Below are 19,529 nucleotides of genomic sequence, written 5' to 3'. Positions count from 1 at the left end.
TCCTCCAGCAAACTGATCACATCATGAACACATGCTTGTAGTGCATACACAAGGATGTTAAGTCTTGCCATCATGTTGCAGTGAAATCATTTGTACTAGAAAACATACTTTGGGACCAAGAGAGAGGTGTATTACCAGAGAAACGAAAGTACAATTGACTTGCATAAGATGAACACATTGACCCAGTAGGACGTCCACTGTTGCCAATGGTTAAGCTTCAGCTCAGATCCAAAGGAGGAGGCCTTGAGAGAGATCCATAGGTTTGTGCCAAACACTAAGTGATTCATTTGAGCGACACTAAGTGCCTCTTTCGAGAGACACTGGAGCCAAAACTCACGTCTGTTCCACAGACTGCAACCAGACAGAAAACTGCAGCATGTTTTAACTTGAGCTGGCTCACTACAACAGAAATCTTTTAGATGAGATAATATGTTTGTTGTGCAGTAGTATATAATTTTTTTGTTTATATATATATATACACATACATATACACACACACATAACATCAGCTTTTTGTGAGTAGCAAAAGGGAATTGCAACTTAATTTCATTACCCTGTGTTGTACAATAATAAATAAATTCTATCATGTACCCCTTTATATGTTTGGGACAAAACTCCCAATGGAAACTAGCTTAGTTATTGTTTTGAGTTTATTGATAAATGCTGGTTCAAAACAGACTGGGTTTGAACTGTTCAAACTTGTAATTTTTAAATGTATTTTTAGACTAAACTGATTCATATTTCACCCATCACCTTGTTAAATTACAATACATACAATTTTGACATACAGGAAACTTAATTAGTTGACAAAAATCTTTTAAGTGTTTTTTTAAGAAAGTCTTGTCCAGTTCAAACTAATGGTCCAAACCATAAACTGTATAAAAAAGACCCTATGGTTCAAACCATTCAAACTTATAAGAAATTTTTGAATGTATTTTTAGACAAAACTGACTGTATATAAAAAGGTTCAAACCTTCAAACTTGTAAGCAGGCGCCATTTTAAAATGTTTTTTACACAAATCTATGATTCACATTTCACCCATGACCGTGTTAATTCAAAATACATACAATTGTGACATTCAGGAAACTAACCTGCCCAGTTACCAGTAAATGAAACTATACCCCATCAAACCATAGACTTTATCAAACTGGTTTAAACTTGTAAGCAGACGCCATTTTTAAAATGTGTTTTTAGGCCAAACTGATTCATATTTCAACCATCACCTTGTTAATTCAAAACACACACAATTTTGACAAACTTTAACCGATTTAAAAACACTCAGATTTACTTGGGATGAATCTTTAAGATGTTTTTTTAAGTTCTGTAGAAACGTGTCCAGTACAAAAAAACTGTATATAAAAAGGTTCAATCAGATAAATGAAACTAAAGGTAACTAACTGTTTAAAAAAAAAAAAAAAAAAAACATTCAACGCATCACTCTGACGTCATGCCGACAAAGAGACGTGGCACGCGGACGTGTAGCTCGGAGCAGTTGAGCGAGCGCCCAATCGTTCAGTTTCTTTCAGCTGGGAGGAAGTAATCAGGGAAGTCACGGTAACCCGAACTAATAACACCCCATCTGGACCAGAAACATGGCTTCAAATAACGGCTCAGCCGGTAAATGGGAGGTAGTGAAGAAAGGGAAGAAAAGTAATAACAGCGCAGGAGGAGGTAAGAACGCGACTGAGAAGAAACCCGGGGGAAGGAAAGCCCTGGGCGAGTCTAACCAGCCATCCAGAGGTAAGTGAACACGGCCCCTTGTGCTGCTGCTAGCTGCTCCGTGACCCTGAACTCACTTCAAAAGTTCAAATAAAACCTGTGTAGCTGTTTCCACGAAGTAAATTGTCTGTTTTGATATTTACGTTCAGTGTCTAATCGGTAGTTTTAATAATAGATCTTAATGATGATTTGACACGCTAGCCACATGCTAGCATAGCATCGCGCAGTGACGTTACTTCCAAGGATATTTTTTTGTTGACCTGTTTGAGGGTTCTTCTTCTCTGCTGTCGCGTTAATTTAAAAATAACAGATAACTGGCCTTTTTTGGTGCATGTGCTCCTGCCACATACGAAGGAAGTGCTAGTCAGTTAGCTTGCTAGCATCCTTGGTGTCAACACAGGCAACGTCATCATTAAGGAGCCCTATCTCTGAAGCATGTGTTAGCAGCTTTGTGACACTTTTGTCTTTCTGCTGCTATTAAATGCACCTCCAGGGTGTTATTGTCACATGGTAGCTGACCTGTATAACGTTATGCTAATGAATTAGACATGAGCTTAATTACACTCAGCCTACAGAGTCAGCTGCCACTGCTCTGAGCAGTCATTTGTCTACGTGGTGATTTAAATCTAATGTTCCCTCCTTTGCATGAGTTATTAAAGAATTAGGCTGACAATATTATATATGTTTTTATTGTCAACAACTGCAATGAAAAGAACAAACAAGACATTTCACTGATCATACTAATAAGTAACTTTTTGATTGTATACCTTAACCCCATCTTGATAATTAATTTAACTTAAAAAGGAGCCACATTATTGCGCTGGGTGAACTGGTCCCATAAAGATTAATGCACTAAATGTGTAATAATTTGTTGCTGAAAATGTACTCCATGTTTGATTAACATCTGTTCAACGTACAGTCCTCAACTGCTGAATAATATATATTCATGACCCATTTTCCAAGCGTTACGTCTTCAGTTGGAATTAACTGGATTCAGGCAGAGTGCCACAGAGAGTGAAGGGAAGTTGGGAAGTATTGAGAGGCACACTGAAGCATTTCCAGCAGGCGAGCCTTACCGTTTAGTAAAACAGTATAATTATCCATACTCTAATTGAAGTTCTGCACTGTTGCAGTATTGGGTAGATAGAGGTAATGAGAGAGAGAGAGAGAGATAGCTAGATAGATAGATAGAGAGATACTTTATTTATCCCGAGGGAAATTCATGTATCCAGCAGCATACGAAACATACATACATACATTAAACCTATATTAAAATAGAATTAAAATAACTTATAACACAGTAAAACAGTGCAAAATGGAGTGCAGATGGAGGTAGAAATTGTTCTTTTGTCTATTGTCCTCCCTGCCATGACTAGGAGCTGTTGTACAGTCGGATGGCCAGGGGGACGAAAGAGTTTTTAAGTCTGTTGATGGAGCTGGGCTGGGACAGCAGTCTGCCACAGATGAAGGTGTTGTGCAGAGGGTGGTGGGCTTTGTCCAGTATGGACAGCAGTTTGTCAAGGGTCCTTCTTTCGGCCACTGTCACTAGAGAGTCCAGCTCTGAGACCACCACTGAGCCAGCTCTCCTCACCAGTCTGTCCAGTCGACCGGCGTCTCTCTTCTTGCTGCTTCCTCCCCAGCAAACTACAACATAAAAGAGGACGCTGGCCACCACAGACTGGTAAAACATCTGCAGCAGTTTTTTGCAGATGTTGAAGGACCCCAGTCTTCTCAGGAAGTACAGACGGCTCTGCCCTTTCCTGTGGAGATTGTCCATATTTTCTGTCCAGTCCAGCTTGTCATCCAGCTGCAGCCCCAGATATTTGTAAGTCCTGACCACCTCCACATCGACCCCCTCGATGGACAAAGGTTGGAGATGTGGTTTCTTCCTTCTGAAGTCCACCACCATCTCCTTGGTCTTGGAGGTGTTCAGCTGCAGATGGTTGGTCCTGCACCACCTCACGAAGTCCTCTACCAGGCTCCTGTACTCCTCCTCCTGTCCATCCTTGATACAGCACACCTAGCACACCTAGTTAGTTTTCACCTGTAGTCACGGTCTCGTGACAGACCTAGAGCAGGGATTTGATTACCATCTGACGAAAGTGGGCGACTGCCCTGGGGTCCCAGAACTCCAGGGGCCCCAAAAACGCCAGACTTAACTGCTCAGCTGTACGTTAATCAATATGAACCAATTAACCACCACAACTAAGCACAATATCAAAAAGGGCCTGCGGGTGTGTTCTGGTTAATTGCCTTATTTTGAAACACTATCTTGAAGAGTGGACCCTGTGTTAAAATCTAGTTCTATGTTATCATTGTTGATTTCGTATGTTGCAGATTCTTGAATTCTTTTTAATGAAATTACCATACAGCAAACCTGGAGCTTGGTAGTATAACACTAGGGCTGAATGTTTAATTAACTGAAATTAGAGCTGCGATGATTAATCCATTTGTTGTCAACTATTACATTTATTGCCAACTCTTTTGATAATCAATTTATAGTTTTGAGACATTTTTACATTCCAGCTTCTTAAATGTGAATATTTTCTGGTTTCTTTACTCATCTATGACAGTACACTGAGTATCTTGTGGGAATAAACTTGTTTGATTACGACCTTAGCAAAAATCTATTATATTTTTTTCAGTGAAAATTAATTACAAAAATTACCATTCCCACTAAAAACATGACTCGTATATAGGGACCCCATCAAGTTAATCTGCCCATGGAAAAACATCACAGTAAACTTATTAACTCTGGCTGTTTATTGTGTGATGATTTCTTATTGGCCCAACCTAGTAGAACAAAATAGACCTACGACCTCTCATATTTAGCTTACTTGACATTCAGTAAAGCCGCCAGCAACTACCTTCAACTCTACTGCACCCTCTCCACAGGTATGGCTGCGACTTAAATAATGGGTGACAGAAAAGGTTAGATCTCACTCTGCCACGGCTATTTATTTATGCACCAGTTTTATCAGAACCCGTCCAAAGTCTGTCTTTTCTGATTACAGTGACCATGACTATGGGAAGGTGCTGTAAAAGTTTTGTCTAGAAGAAATACAATGCTGCATTTGGTGTAAAAACTCTCTAATCACCTTTATTTATGTGAAGTATTTCATCTAAATTGCTGTTGACCCAGTGTAACCAGGCTCAGTCTTTCCCCTGAAAGTGTGCTTCAGCTTTGCCAGGCTCTTCAAACTCTTAGATACGATCAGTAAAGGCTTGTTAGATTATTTCAACAAGCCTTTTTGCCAAATCTCAGTTCCCTTCCATACTTGAATCATGAGACTGTTATGGTTGAGTTTGTGGTTTTTAACTTGTTCAAAATAATCCTTCAGCCTCATGTTCAGCTTGAGGCTTTTGTATGTGTTAGAGCAGGCTCCCAACATTTTGTGGGTGGTGTCTTCACAGGGACACACCAGAAAGAAAAATGTTACCCTGTCATTGAGCCAAGACCCTTCTTTTTAAATCACTCAATCTGATAACAAAGGAGAAAATATAAGAGGTTTTCTTTAGGTTTGCCCTGCAGATTTGGGTCTAGTTTATGTCTGTCATTGCATTTTACATAAATACCTATGCCATGAGTTCATATTTAAGACATGATATGATGCTTATATTGGACTTCTTTCACATTACATGCCTCATCACGTTAAACGATATCTGATAAGAGCTCTTCTTTCAGAACGTCAAGAATGTCAAGTCCAACGTATTATTTGGTGTTTTTTAATATACATAAATGCTTTGTCATTTACCTCCCTTAAATGAAGGTACCCTCAATGTCAGTTTTTGCATCCAGTTGTGTTTTCAGCCACCTGTCTTTGTGTATTTTCAGTTTACACATAATAAAACATGGGTGGAAACAAAAATAGCAAAACAAGATTTACATCCATTTACCATTTACATTTAAAAAATAAATGACAAGCACATAAAACAGTTAATAATCTGGAAAAGCCGCAACCGTGAATGTTTTTGGATGCCAGACAAACACTGGTTTGTGGCCAGCACTAGTCCGCCATCAAACAAGTACTGATTAATTTGTTGTCTGCTGTTGTCCGTTTGTTTCATACTACATTTTTATAAAGTTGTCATTTACATGTTTCAAAAATTCCTAGTCTGTAGTCAAATTTTATTGCCCTGTTGCTGTATTTCACTGTAGCAGATGTTGTCTCATGTCAGGAGCTGCTGCTGGAAATGACTGACTTCCTGACGCTTTAGCATATTTGTTTAGTATCAAGACATCTGATCAGATTACTGCATTTATCTTCCTCCCTGTTCAGATCTGGTTATTCTTACTTAGCTGAAACATTTATAGAAATAACAACTGTTAGGGGGAAAAGGACTGAGTCAGGCCAACCAAAAAAGGCATTACTGTGCGCCTCGTGTTTTCGAACCTGCAAAACGCTTTCTGTCTGATCGGGGCCTCAGTCTGCTTGTTGTTGTGGACTTCAGTTAAGGGAAGTGAAGAATTATCCTGACTGACAAACGTTTGTATAGGGAAATTTACTAAGATGGTGAAAGACTGACACTGTGATGAAACAAGTCCCTTCTTTGCATCACAGACCTGTGTTTTGCCAACACACACACACACACCCGATATAGATTTAGGTTCGTCAGCAACATGTACAGCTGAAAGATCAGTGAACAACTGGTGACTTCTGTCAATGCTGAAGTGTGCGGGTTGGTCCAACTGGGATTCTTGGTTGCAATTCTGTTTTCAGCAGCAGGTGCGCCGCATGAGGAGGTGGCTTGTTAATGACGTAGCCTAACAAAACGTTAAAAAATAATGTGGTACCGAATGACATCTGCACTGACTGGTGTGTTCACCGTTCACTGCTGCTTTATAGATCAGATAACGTCTATCTCTGTGTTTCTCTGCTAAATGCTAAAATGGATCGCCAAATGTACATTGCCGTTAATATACCTGGACGGCCCGACCAAGTAAAGTCAGTATGTGGGGAACACTGCACATACACCGTCCTGCTGCCAGAAATGTTCACTAGAATGCAAAATATGTATTCATCCGTGGCTGAAAATAGTTCAATGCAGTAGTTTCTCCTCTTTGAGTAAAGTTTTCTAAAAATGTCAATGCTTTGCTGTTTGTTAAAAAACAAAAAACGAACTCGATATTTTTATCCTGTTTTTTAGGATTCCTGTTTTCCCTGGGAAAGAATGGGATGGGAAGTCAGAAAGTACTGACGGAGTAACACTTTTTCAGTTTTGATCTTCACATGGGATTTCTTGACAATGAACGAAAAATAGTATGACATCAGCCTTAACCTTTCAGAGGCTTTTAAGTCCTCTGAAACAAAAAATAAAAGTTATGGGGTTTACCGGATACTTGAAATTGAAAAGAGGATTGTTTAAATATTTAATAGTATACAGGTCTAAAATATCTGGTACTTAGCTGCCTCAGTACACACAGGATATTGGTATTGACCTTCCAAACTTAAAACTGGTCAATCTCAGTTTGTTTACGAATGGGGTCTTAATGAGTAACACGCAGGGAGTTACTTGAATGCTGCTGGTGCTTAACTTTATTCTTTTGTGAATTGTAATGAGTGAATATTGTCTTGGATAATATCAGCTCATTACGCAAGCCAAAGAGGGAGGGTGGAAGCACTGAATGCGAGGGCAGCAAGCAACCGAGGAGGGGAATGCCTTGGCTTCATGGATTAACTTGATTTTCAGGACACAGGGTGGGCAGAGCTGTGTCTAACTGTTGCTGTCTTGTTTCCTTTAGAACCCCTGAAGATGTCGGAGACACTCTATGACGGCTTTGAGAAGATGGGAAAGAAACAGAACAAGGAGCAGGTTCCTCCACCAGCCGAGACTGAAAGTAAAAAGCCCTCAAGTAAACCATCCAAGAAATCACAATCTAGCAGTACTGTCGCCCCCGCAACTCACAAGACTCTCGAGGAAGCCTTCAAAGCTGTGAGTAATGCACATACTTCTGTACCTTTTTTTTTTTTTTTTTTTTTTCCATTTCCTGGTTGTGGAGAAATTGGACTTTTGAAATTTGTTAATTTTAAGAGAAACAATTATTGTATTAACTGTGTGGTTTTTATCCGTAAATGCATTTGTTGGTAAACTTTTATTTTAAAATTCAAAAGTGGTGTAAGAATTTTGCTGATCTTTGTCAGCGAATGGAAAGGCAAAAATAAATGTAATAAGCTTTGTAAAACCTCTAAATGTTATAAATTTCTTCCTACAAACACACAAACAGTGCTGCATTGTGGCATCTTTAAAGAAAACTATCACATGCTCAAACGCAGTCTCATCTTTGCATAATGGACGTGTTGTTTCCGAGTTAACGGCCTTAATGTTTTCTCTGTCTTGTTCTCTTTTTAGTTGGATGTTGGGGATCTGAAGCAGCAGTTGGCTCACAGTCAGACCCTGTTCCCAGAAAACCCATCAGTGTGGGTCAAAGACCTGGCAGGATACCTCAACCTCAATCTGACTGCACCAGAGGCTGAGCCCACACTCAGCAGCTATGCTCACGGTCAGTCAGACTCAGCGTTTATTTAATTTTAAAGCAAGATTGAGAAGAAAATATTGTGCACATTCAATATAGCCCGAAAGACACTTATCTCATGTCCGTTTTGTTTTGTCCTTTCTCCCCAGATTACCCATACTGCCTTACAGGAAAAGAGCTGAAGGGCGTGATCAAAGGCCTCATCGGACGTTGTAGTGACATACTGCCAGATTTCTTCGACCACTGTGTTTATACTATGCTCAGGGAGCTGGACAGGCAGTCAGGTAAGAGCTCACATCGAGGTTTGTGCTGCGGACCAAGACATAAGACGTTTGCAGTGTACGTGTTGATTGTACAATTGAGTGTTGACCAGGTTTTATCACCTGGGTCACTTCTGAAATTAATTTAGGTTGTGTATCATGAAGTCACATTAACCATGTAGACACTGCTGTTCTGTGAAGAGCATTGGAACGGTTAATCTGTGAATATTTCTCAGTATTTTATGTTGCCTTTATAAGACAGCAGACAGTAGAAATGAGGGTAGAGATAAAAAAGGTGACTTGCAACAAAGGGCCAGCTGGCCTTGAACCAGCACACATTGTAATTGCATGGTCAGTATCTTAAGACTCCTCATCTTATCAATATTTTACCTTGATTTCTGCTCGTGGTCAAAATATGAGAACCACTGGGGTCAAAGAACAGACAGAAACCCAGCATCCTTTTCTCTTGTGTTTCCAGGAGAACCTCTGCATGGCTACAGAGTTTGCATTCAGGCTATCCTACAGGACAAACCCAAAATAGCCACCCAAAACCTGCCAGAGGTGAGTGTGTGTTTGTGTGTCCTTCAGATGACTGTCCGATTACTGCTTCACTGCCCTTGTCTGCTCAGAATGTAGCTGTTTAGAAATTAAGTAACAATACAAGTTGTACTTTCTTTTCTAAAAACTTAATTTAACTTTGCTCTCGTTTCAGTTCTTTTTGTCCAGTGTACTGGAGATTTTTCTTTTGCAATAATATGTTGTAATGCCCTTCTCTCCTTCTACACTAGTATTTGGAGTTGTTGCGGTCGGTTCAGAATCGTCCAGTGAAGTGTCTGACCATCATGTGGGCTCTAGGCCAGGCTGGATTTTATGACCTCAGCCAGGGACTAAAAGGTAATAGGCAGTCAGACACTAACCGAAAGAATTTAAACACATTCTCACACATCTACAAACCATTATACTTCTTTTAGGTATGTAGAATATGTGTCTCTCCTTTCTCCCACTTTCCCAACAAAATGTGCTGACAGACATTCTGGGTTGGGGGTTAATGAAGCAACAGTTGCACATTGGTGCAGTAACACATTCACTGACAGACATCTGCGAGCAACTCAGCTGCTGTGCTCCAGGTCTTTGCCTTGTGTTTAGTGAGGCTGTGAAGTGGGTGTCAGTATGTGGGCATGGTAGGATGAATATTCTTGGAAGAGTACATAACAACCTTCATCTGCAAAATAAGGCTATAGAGTAGAATTCGCCCAAAGCAAGGAAAAACATTATTTGACTCATTATCAGGCAGTTTACAGAAAGCTACAATGCAAAATGTACTGCATATAATCTTGCACTTGGGATATTTAATCAGAATAAAACACAAGAACGTGTGTGTGATCTGTGTAGGAACACTCAAATCGAGTTATCAAAGCAGTCAAGAGTGTCCTGTCTATGTCCTGTTTAGTCAATAATTAAACATGCAACAACACAAATTGAAAGAGAAAAGGGCAAACTCTTGACACATTTAATGCCAGAACAGAAGGTTCTGGTTTGATCAATAAAGTTCTTTATTTCTGTTTCAGTGTGGCTGGGTATCATGCTTCCTGTGCTGGGAGTGAAGTCCTTGTCTTCGTATGCCATTGCATATCTGGAGAGACTTCTCCTGTAAGTCTTTCTGAGAAATTTGTGGCTCACTATATTCCATATTTCCTTTTAGGTATTAATAAAAACAATACAACAATATGTTTTCTTATTACATCTAAAGTGTGACCGCGAAGTACTGTCTCTCATGGGTAAAACGTTACATTTCTTTTATAACCTTAGTCCAAAGTTAAATTAATCTTTCGTTATTATAGTATATCCATCATCTTGCCTTTCTTTTGAATTCATTTTGTGAGTAGTTAATAATGATATTTTTTACAGTTGTAACAGTTTAGGTATATTTTTATAAATTAAATGATTTAATGTTTCACTATATGGTGTCCGCTCCGGTAAAGGTCTCTGTGATTGTCATCTACCGTCCACTGGGATAAGTGGGCAACTTTGTGGACGAGCTACACACACTGCTGTCTTCAATCCCAGATCATGACTGTCCATTACTTGTCCTTGGTGACATGGACATTAACTTGGACAAATCAAACTCAACAGACTTTCTGTCTCTTATTCTGTCCTTTGATCTAACTCGGGTTCTCAGCCCCCCGACCCACAAAGTTGGCAAGGTGCTTGACCTTGTTCTTGTCCAAAACTGTCCCACCGAGTGCCTAACTGTCACTCCTCTACTCATGTCTGACCACTTCTTCATTCATTTCACGGTCTGCCTACAGGAACAGCCCATTGTTCCAGCACCGTTGGTCTCACACCGCCGCAACCTCCGTAACCTGTCTCCCAGTCACTTTGCCTCAGTGGTAGCATCCGCTGTACCTTCCCTCAACACATTTTCCTCACTCGAGGTCAATGATGCCGCACAATCTCTTTGCTCTACAGTGAGTTTGTGCCTGGATAGCCTGTGTCCTCTATCCACCAAGCCTGCCTACCCGAATCAGTCCCACCCATGGCTAACTGATACCATCCTTGGGCTACGTACTGATCTCAGAGCCGCTGAAAGAAAATGGCGAAAAACCAAAGACCCGGCCGACCTTAAGGGCTACCAACTGCTCCTATCCTACTTCTCAACAAGCATCAGTGCTGCCAAAACTGCGTTCTATAATGACAGAATAAGCAGTGCCACTGACTCAATGACATTATTTTCTACTTTTAAAACGCTACTAAATCCTCCTGCACCTCCTCCACCCACAAACTTGTCTGCTGATACCTTTGCTGCCTTCTTCACAGGCAAAGTGGCGGCTATAACTAGCCAATTCTCTAAATCTCTCAAAATCAACCATTCTATTCCCCCCTGGTCAGTTCCCACTGTGTGAGCCCGGTACAGGAAAACCTACCATGTAGCAGTCCTACTACATCTGTTCCTATGCCCTCCCAGGACAACGGCACTTCACTCTTCTCTCGGAGAACGAAGTATCAGAACCTCTGACCCATAGTCGGCCCACTACATGCCCACTGGACCCGATTCCTATGAATCTCCTACTGTGGTCCCGGCAATCACTCATGTGATAAATACTTCTCTGGCCAGGAACCTTCTCGACCACTTTCAAAAGGGCTCGGGTTACACCCTTGCTTAAAAAGCCCTTACTCGACCCAACTGAAGTTGAGAACTATGGGCCAGTTTCTCTTCTACCATTTTTATCCAAAACTATCGAACGGGCAGTCTTCAAACAGGTCTCAGAATTCCTCTTACGGAACGACCTCCTAGATCCATATCAGTCTGGTTTTAAGAGTGCCCACTCTACTGAAACGGCTCTTCTGTCTGTAACAGAAGCCCTAAGGTTAGCTAAAGCTGCAGCCCCATCCTCGGCTCTTATCCTTCTTGACCTATCAGCTGCCTTTGACAGTCAACCTCCTATCCGCTCTCTCAGCAATGGGCATCTCGGGTAAAGCACTTCTGTGGTTCGAATCCTATCTCTCGGGGGGGTTCCTACAATGTTTTGTGGCAAGGACTAATATCCTCCTACCACTGCCTCTCCACAGGGGTACCCCAAGGCTCAGTGCCAGGGCCCCTTCTCTTCTCAATTTACACCACCTCACTGAGGTGGGGCCGATCATTCGCTCGCACGGCTTCTCTTACCACCGCTACGCAGACGATACACAACTCTACCTATCCTCCCGGCCAGACGACCCCACCGTGTCGGCGCGGTTCACGGACTGTCCCTCAGAGACATCTGCATGGATGAAGGCTTGCCACCTTCAACTAAACCTCGCTAAGTCTGAACTCTTGGTCGTTCCAGCCAAGCAATCTATCCACCATAATATCAAACTACAAATTGGCTCCTCAACCATCACTCCAACAAGGGTGGTGAGAAACTTGGGTGTCATGATTAATGACCAGTTTTCCTTTTCAGACCATGTTGCTGCTCTCGGTCGTGCCGCTTTGCTCTATACAACATCAGAAAAATCAGGCCCTACCTCACTCAATATGCCACCCAGCTTCTGGTACAGGCCATGGTTACCTCTCGCCTCGACTACTGCAGTGCCCTCCTAGCGGGTCTTCCAGCTTGTGTGGTGAAACAAATGGTTCAGAACGCAGCAGCGTGTTGTTTTTTTTTTGTTTTTTTTTCTTTAATCAGCCCAAAAGGACGCTTGTCACTCCATTGCTGTGTGACCTCCACTGGCTCCCCGTGGCCTCCAGAATCAGGTTTAAGTCACTAATGCTTGCAAACAGAGTGACTACTGGGTCTGCATCTACCTAAACTCCATAATACAAGTTTATGTTCCTTCTCGGCCACTCCGCTCCACCAACGAACGCCGCCTGGCTCTGCCATCCCTTCACACAAAGCAATCCCAGTCCCGGCTGTTCGCATCTGTGACACCACGATTGTGGAACGAGCTACCACATGCCATCAGAGCAGGGGCGTCCCTCTCTAATTTCAAGAAGCTCTTGAAAACTCATCTCTTCCAAGAACACTTCCTCTTACACCTTGAACTCCTAACATCTAACATGCACTGCCTGTGCTCTTCTTCTTCTATCCCCTACAATTACCTTGTATTGATTGCACTTTTTGTTAAACCTAACTTCTTTTCCTAGGTATTTACCCCATTGATACGATACGTGCCATTAGCGCTTACTAGCATTTATTGCTGCTTTTATTAATATGTATTGTCAGTTGTACATCTTGTGCTGTATTTTATCCTCTGTTAATGATTGTATGTTGTTCCTCAAATGTAAGTCGCTTTGGATAAAAGCGTCTGCCAAATGAGTAAATGTAATGTAAATGTATATCTTGACTCCTGTTCTTCTTTTCCCAGACTTCATGCAAATCTGACAAAGGGATTTGGCATCATGGGTCCTAAAGAGTTCTTTCCTTTACTGGATTTTGCCTTCATGCCCAAGAATGCCCTGTCACCAAGGTAAATGTAGCTTAATGCATACACCAATACCAAGTCCTGTTTAACCCTAAATTACATCTAATCCAACATCCACAAGATGGGACGAGAGTAGCAGAATGACAGTGTGCAATGTAGCCATTGGAGGGGATTTAAGAAGATTATTGGTAATGTCACTTCTTCTCCGACTGGGGAAATGACATCATCATTTGCAAATGACAAATGTTTTATTTCAGTAAAAGTATTTCTCATGTGTCTATTTGAACACATTGACCAAAGCTTAGTGCGTTTTTTTTTCTACCTCCCAGTGACTGTCTGTAAGAAAGCCATTTTTGTTTGTGTTCAGTCTGCAGGAGCAGCTGAGGCGTCTGTACCCTCGACTGAAGGCACTCGCATTTGGAGCCAAACCAGAGACCACCTTACACACATACCTGCCATCATTTCTATCAAGAGCCACGCCGCACTGTCCAGATGATATGAAGAGAGAGGTAAGACCCACACACGTGTACACACAGACGCACTTATGTGTATCAGAACTGATCTTTTCTACGTGATACTGCTGCTAAAGAAGTCTGATTGTACTTCAGCTCAGTGCAACAGCTTAAATCATACTTATAATTGACCTATCAAACAGTATGTGGTTAATAGCCTCATTATAGTGACCAGTGTCATAAAGAGTCAAGATAGCATAACGGCAAATGTCTAAGCATAAAGGAAAGTAAACTCTTGAAACCACTATCCAGCACCTTCATTTAATCGATAAACAGATTAAATATTTTTGATGACCGTATTTCCTGGTCACCTTTTAATGTAAAAAAAGATGATGTTTTAGTCTCTTTCAAAATGAAAGGACATTGTCTTCTGTAGCGGCCATTTGCCAATTATATACCAACCAGAAACCATCATCTTCTTCAACAGTAGTAGCATTACTTATGCAATATAGCTACAAGACATATTTTTGAGTAGGGTGTGATCTTGATCTGCTTCTGTTTATCGCTATTGATTGATCGTCATCTTCATCAAATCAAGATTCAGTACTTCAGTGCCATCTCGTTGTCACAGTCAGAATTTGGGATGATGAGCTGACAGAACAGTAACCACCTTAGGAAAGAAAAGTAAATTAAGTAATAATAATAAATAATTAAAACAAGCATTCCCATGGTGATGCTGTCAGTACTACAACCTGCTAAGATGTGTACATGCCCTTACAGTCAGGGCATTAATTATTTAGAAGTTAAGGATGGGTAAGTGCTGTTGCAATCCTCACTAAAAGAAGTGAGGAAGTTAAAAAGATGATTAGCATGATGTTCTATAGTCAGTGGTAGATTTCAGCAGGGGATGGTACCTCCGGCCCTGTAGTGCATACCAGATGTTTTCTTGTTCAGCTATGCTCTGGGAGTTGAAAGAAGGACTTCTTGAGAATTATAGCCTTAAAAGAATTTAAGTCTTTCTTCCCCTCTGTCATGTTTATTTTGCAGCTGCTCAGCAGTATGACGGAGTGTTTGTGTGTGGATGTACAGAGTCTAGGAGTGTGGAGGCAGCTCTATACCAAACACTTACCCCAGTCCAGGTGAGTCATACACCTGTTTCTTTCCTTTGAAATTGTGAGAATTAGAAAGAATTTGTGTTGCTCTGTGGCAAAAGCATGTGAAATGCAATTGAAAATCAAAATGATTCCTGTGTTTTCAGCCATTTATATACTGATTGATAGAGCTGATTGTTCATTGTTCTCTCTTTTCTTCTCCAGTCTGCTGTTGAACCATTTATTAAAGTCGTGGAATATCCTGCCACCAAAGGTACGACTCCTCCTACCATGAGGTCTGACGGTCCATAAACCAAACTCACCTCCCTGTTGATTTAATTTAGACTTTAATTGGAGCATTAATACACTTCTGCTGGAACAGAGAGAACTCTGAACTCTGTGTGATGCAGCAGGCAGATTCAGAGTTTAGAATAAATGCTTGTATCTTAAATCATCTTGTAGTTGTGCTTTATTTTCCATATTTCAGCTCCAAAAGAACCTTGAAGAAACTATCCAGTCTTTTAAAGTGACCAATGAGGAGATGAGAGACTCTGTTGAATCTCAGGAACTTCAGGAGTGCAATAGCCTGTGCCAGGTGAGACAAACAGTCACTCTAAAAGCTGAATTAAGTCACAAAACATGTTTAACAATAAGATGTTCGGAATTAGATCAGTTAACGATTAAAACTTGTATGTAACCAAATGTAGTCTGCTTAGCGTGGGTTTGATTTAAGACAATATTTGACACAAAATGGTCTATATATGTATTTATTTATTTATTTATTTCCTCTTCTGTCTCCAGAATCTGCAGGTAAAGATGCGTGGTCATGGTTTCCCCTGGTCCAAACTGCTCATGGTCCTGCTCGTGTTTGCTGCCGGATTCATTGCTCATGACATCAGATCCCACGGCTCCTTCGCAGGTCTGTCCGTGTCCTGTTTACTCGTCACAATCACTAGTTTTCATTTTTATGGCAGAACTTGCAAGGCTGCTTCCATGGACCTTGTTTTAGTTGTTTTTTTTTTTTAAGGTCTTACAATGTGTGTTGTGTGTTTCAGATTCCACCACAGCCAAGTATCTGCGCAACTCAGGGGTCACAGCCGTATCTCAGCAGGCCTGGGGCAAAACAACAGTCTACTCCAAACAGGGTATCAGGTACGACCTCACCCTCAAACATTCATGATTTACTCCTAATGTGTGTGAAGCAAGCCTTTGACCAATAAACTGTATATTTAGTAACTTTATACAAAGCATAAAAATAGCTCTGCATTAATCGGATTCACTTCCTGTTAGTGCTGCTGTACAAAGCACTTTGTTTACCGTCTGCTTTACTGGCTCACTTTTTGCAGAAACTGTTTCCTAAAGTAATATTTTGAATCTTTAGTAGTTGTTTTCTATTTTAACATTTATATAATATAATAAACTTAGTGGTCACTTTCTTAGGCACACCAGCTCAATCTAATAGAACTGTTGTGATGCATGTCATTTTTCACTGTCAGAGAGCTGTTAATTAATTTATATGGTTTTATGTCAGGGCTGTTATATTGGATTGTATAAAATTGTACAGATGTACCTAATACAGTTGCCACTAAGTACACTGCTAATTTATAGGTATTGTAAAATATCCTACAAGACTTTATTCAGGTGATGATTGTAAATGCATTTACATACTCTACTACAAACCAGCAGGTATGTATGTGCAGCTGTGTGTTTTGTCTTGAAGCACTAAATAATTTAAACTTCCTGATGACCAAATGGACCATGACAAATCTTTAAACTCCCTGACTGTTATTATTATTATTGTTGTTGTTTATGCATGTTTTTTTTTTTTTTTACTTGTTATGTATTTTGTTTTTTATTCTCTGTAGCTGGTTGGAGACAAACACTCCTCATTATTACTCTGAATGCGTGCGGGTTTTGGGGCCACTAATGGAACAAGGTTTGGAAAAGACAAAATCAGCAGCCATCTTCATCTCTGAAAACACAGCACAGTTTATTCTCTGGGTCAAAGAAAAGACGCCACAGGCCATAGAATGGGTAAGACTGTTGCTTGCTGATTTTAGGATGAGACTGATTGAATGTTACTCATATTTTATATGATTGACTCGTGTCCTGCCCTCTGTGTTTTTGACCAGGTGAACAGCAATACACCAGACAGTGTGTTCGAGATGTTGGAGTATTTAAAGGAGCTCCTCCTCTTCCTCTATCAGAACTACATTCTGCCAGCACTGGCGTACATATCTGACCTGCTACAACGAGCATGGACCAACCTACAGGAGTCCTGCAAGTCAGTTCTTGATAGGCTTCGTTTTCACTTTTATGTTGTATCGCTTATTTCCTGAATGTGAGCTGGTTGGATTACATTTACATCTGGCATTAAAAAAATACTACTTATTCTGATACACTCCTTTCACCCTTTTATGTATGAATAAGAACTGAAAAATGATTAGTCGATTATTTGGTGTTGATTGAAACATTTATTGGCAACAATTGTGCAATTGGTTAATCATTTTTAAGCAAAAATACCTCTGGTTTAATTAGTCTTTACAATTGTTTTATTTTAAAGCTGTGGTAGGCAATGTTGGAGAAGCTAGCAGCAGCAAGATGTTGAAAGTATCCAACTGAAAAAATCCCACCCTGTCCCTTCAGGCCTCCCTCCAAAGCCACTCCCCCATATTTTCATGCACAATGAGTGCACAGGCAGCAGGTAGGTAGGCCAGCCAATCATTTCATTCGGACCGAATAAAATGATTGGCTGTGCTTATTACAGTCCTGTGACAGCCATAGATAACAGATTTTTTAAAGCCCCATTTCCACTGCACGGTACCAGCTCGACTCGCCTTTTTTTGATTGTCAATTGTGGAAAAGTTCTACCTGTTTCCAGGTACTTTTTTTTTTTGTATCCCCTCCGTCGAGGTTCCAAGCGAGCTGAGGCGATACTAAAATGTGACGTGAAAACCCGACAGACTACTGACTGGTCAGAGAATCGTCACTATTCATTGCAGTATCATTCCGCTCGCCAGACAGAGGCGTGTGTGTGTGTGTGTGTATGTATGTATGTATGTGTATATATATATACTACACCAGCTTTAAATGACCAAGTATGAGAATAATTGGCAGTTTAATCAGTAATGAAAATCGTTAGTTGATACCTAATTTATATAAATGGGGCAAAGTCATACCAACATTTACAAAGGATTGACAGTTAAACCGATCTTTACTTGCTAAAACATTAATCCAGTTGATATTCAAGTCAAAAAGCTGCATTTAGTGTTTTTGTTTAAGAGCAAACTCTCAAAAACATGCTTTCCTTTTTCTTTGTTTTTCCTGTAGCGGTGAGGTGTCAGTATCATGTCTGCAGGGCCACGCTTTGTCCTTCACCAACTCAACGTGGCAGCTGCTTCAACACACAACCTCGGCCATCAAGACGTGGGCTCAGGAGCTGCTGAGACGAGCGTGATCACAGATGCTGACTAATTTACATACACATGAAGTTACACACACATATATATACACACTCACACTGACCCAACCTGAGGCTGCCTTTCAGTGCACCGACTCCCCTCTAAAGTCGTGATTGGACACTGGGGTCAGACGAACAAACTCTCACTCAAAAGGACCCTTCTATCTCTTGTTTTGGCAAAATTTTTAAATCAGTTTGCTCTTGTATAGATGTTTTTTTTTTTTTTCTACCAATCCTTTTTGTCACTACTGGGCGCAGAGGACCTGTCTCTCTTTCTCTCTGAGTTTTCTACTGCAAATTTCAGCTATTGCTTTAACCTTTGGGTTAAACAAAATGTGTAATTTATAGAAAATCTATGTTTGTAGATGATTTATAAACTGTTTTTATTTAAAGATGTAAAAAAAAAAAGTGTTATGAAACTTAAAAGGGCAGTGAAAAGACCAAAAAAAAAGGTATTCCAGACTTTTCCAAGCCACTGAAAGCTTCATCTGCTAAGGGGGCCGCTACATCTCCCAGGCTTGGTCCAGCTCACTATGAAGTCGGATCAGTTGCAATATGGTCGTGTGTTTATGTCAGCCTCAGTAAAGCCTTCAGCAGACCTGAATAGCTGTCCAGTGAGCAGCTCACACTGTAAAAGCCTTCATCAGGAAAGATGTGGTGGGAAAAGACTCTTTCAGAAGATTTGGTGTGGACCGAACGGGACACGAGGAATCTCACATCAGTCCAGAAGAAGAAATCTACCTGCTGTCTCGTCTGTCCTGCACATCTCCTCGTCTTGTCTTTTCTGCTTCATCATTTGTCTGTTCCTCGTGTTTTTTCATTTGCCATCAATAGCTCAACATGAGCCAAAAGCAGTACTCGTATGTGAAGGCTGGTAGCATTCTTTATTGTTTGTGTGCGTGCCTGCGTGGATCAACAAGCTTACTGTCAATAACGGGATCGTGATTAACCCCGTTTAATAAAATAAAAAACCTCTCCTCTGGGCAAGCCAAACCTTTCTGACCAGCTGATTCACTAATCCCTCCTTGTAAACAAGATCTTTGGGTGGAAATGGCAATGACTGATGTCTTACTTTGTAATGTGAGTGATTTATAATAAAGATTTAACCCTGTTCACTGTTTTGGGTTGGTTAGTTAATCTCTTCCACTCGAGTAAGAAAAGTGGTTGAG

General features: G+C 40.7%; 1 protein-coding gene across 1 annotated transcript; it reads left to right on the top strand.

Moving 5' to 3' along the window:
* Positions 1-1,487: 1,487 nt before the first annotated feature.
* Positions 1,488-19,471, top strand: tmem214 (transmembrane protein 214). Its single transcript, XM_046063973.1, has 17 exons — positions 1,488-1,741; positions 7,464-7,654; positions 8,072-8,222; positions 8,345-8,479; positions 8,934-9,016; positions 9,244-9,349; positions 10,024-10,105; positions 13,301-13,402; positions 13,725-13,866; positions 14,857-14,948; positions 15,126-15,174; positions 15,388-15,495; positions 15,702-15,819; positions 15,956-16,052; positions 16,766-16,934; positions 17,033-17,184; positions 18,231-19,471. The coding sequence occupies exons 1-17, from the start codon at positions 1,594-1,596 to the stop codon at positions 18,355-18,357; spliced, it is 2,052 nt and encodes a 683-aa protein (XP_045919929.1). The 5' UTR covers positions 1,488-1,593; the 3' UTR covers positions 18,358-19,471.
* The last annotated feature ends 58 nt before the right edge of the window (positions 19,472-19,529 follow it).

Source organism: Micropterus dolomieu, linkage group LG01 (genome assembly GCF_021292245.1).
Source record: "Micropterus dolomieu isolate WLL.071019.BEF.003 ecotype Adirondacks linkage group LG01, ASM2129224v1, whole genome shotgun sequence".
In the NCBI taxonomy this organism is placed as follows: Eukaryota; Metazoa; Chordata; class Actinopteri; order Centrarchiformes; family Centrarchidae; genus Micropterus; species Micropterus dolomieu.
The sequence above is the reverse complement of the archived record's forward strand: the minus strand, read 5'-3'. Positions and strand labels throughout refer to the sequence as shown.

Coding starts and splice junctions, on each gene's coding strand:
- tmem214 (XM_046063973.1), top strand. CDS start 1,594: ATGGCTTCAAATAACGGCTCAGCCGGTAAATGGGAGGTAGTGAAGAAA. Junction 8,223..8,344: donor ACTCAGCAGCTATGCTCACG/GTCAGTCAGACT, acceptor CTTTCTCCCCAG/ATTACCCATACTGCCTTACA. Junction 16,935..17,032: donor CGCCACAGGCCATAGAATGG/GTAAGACTGTTG, acceptor GTTTTTGACCAG/GTGAACAGCAATACACCAGA.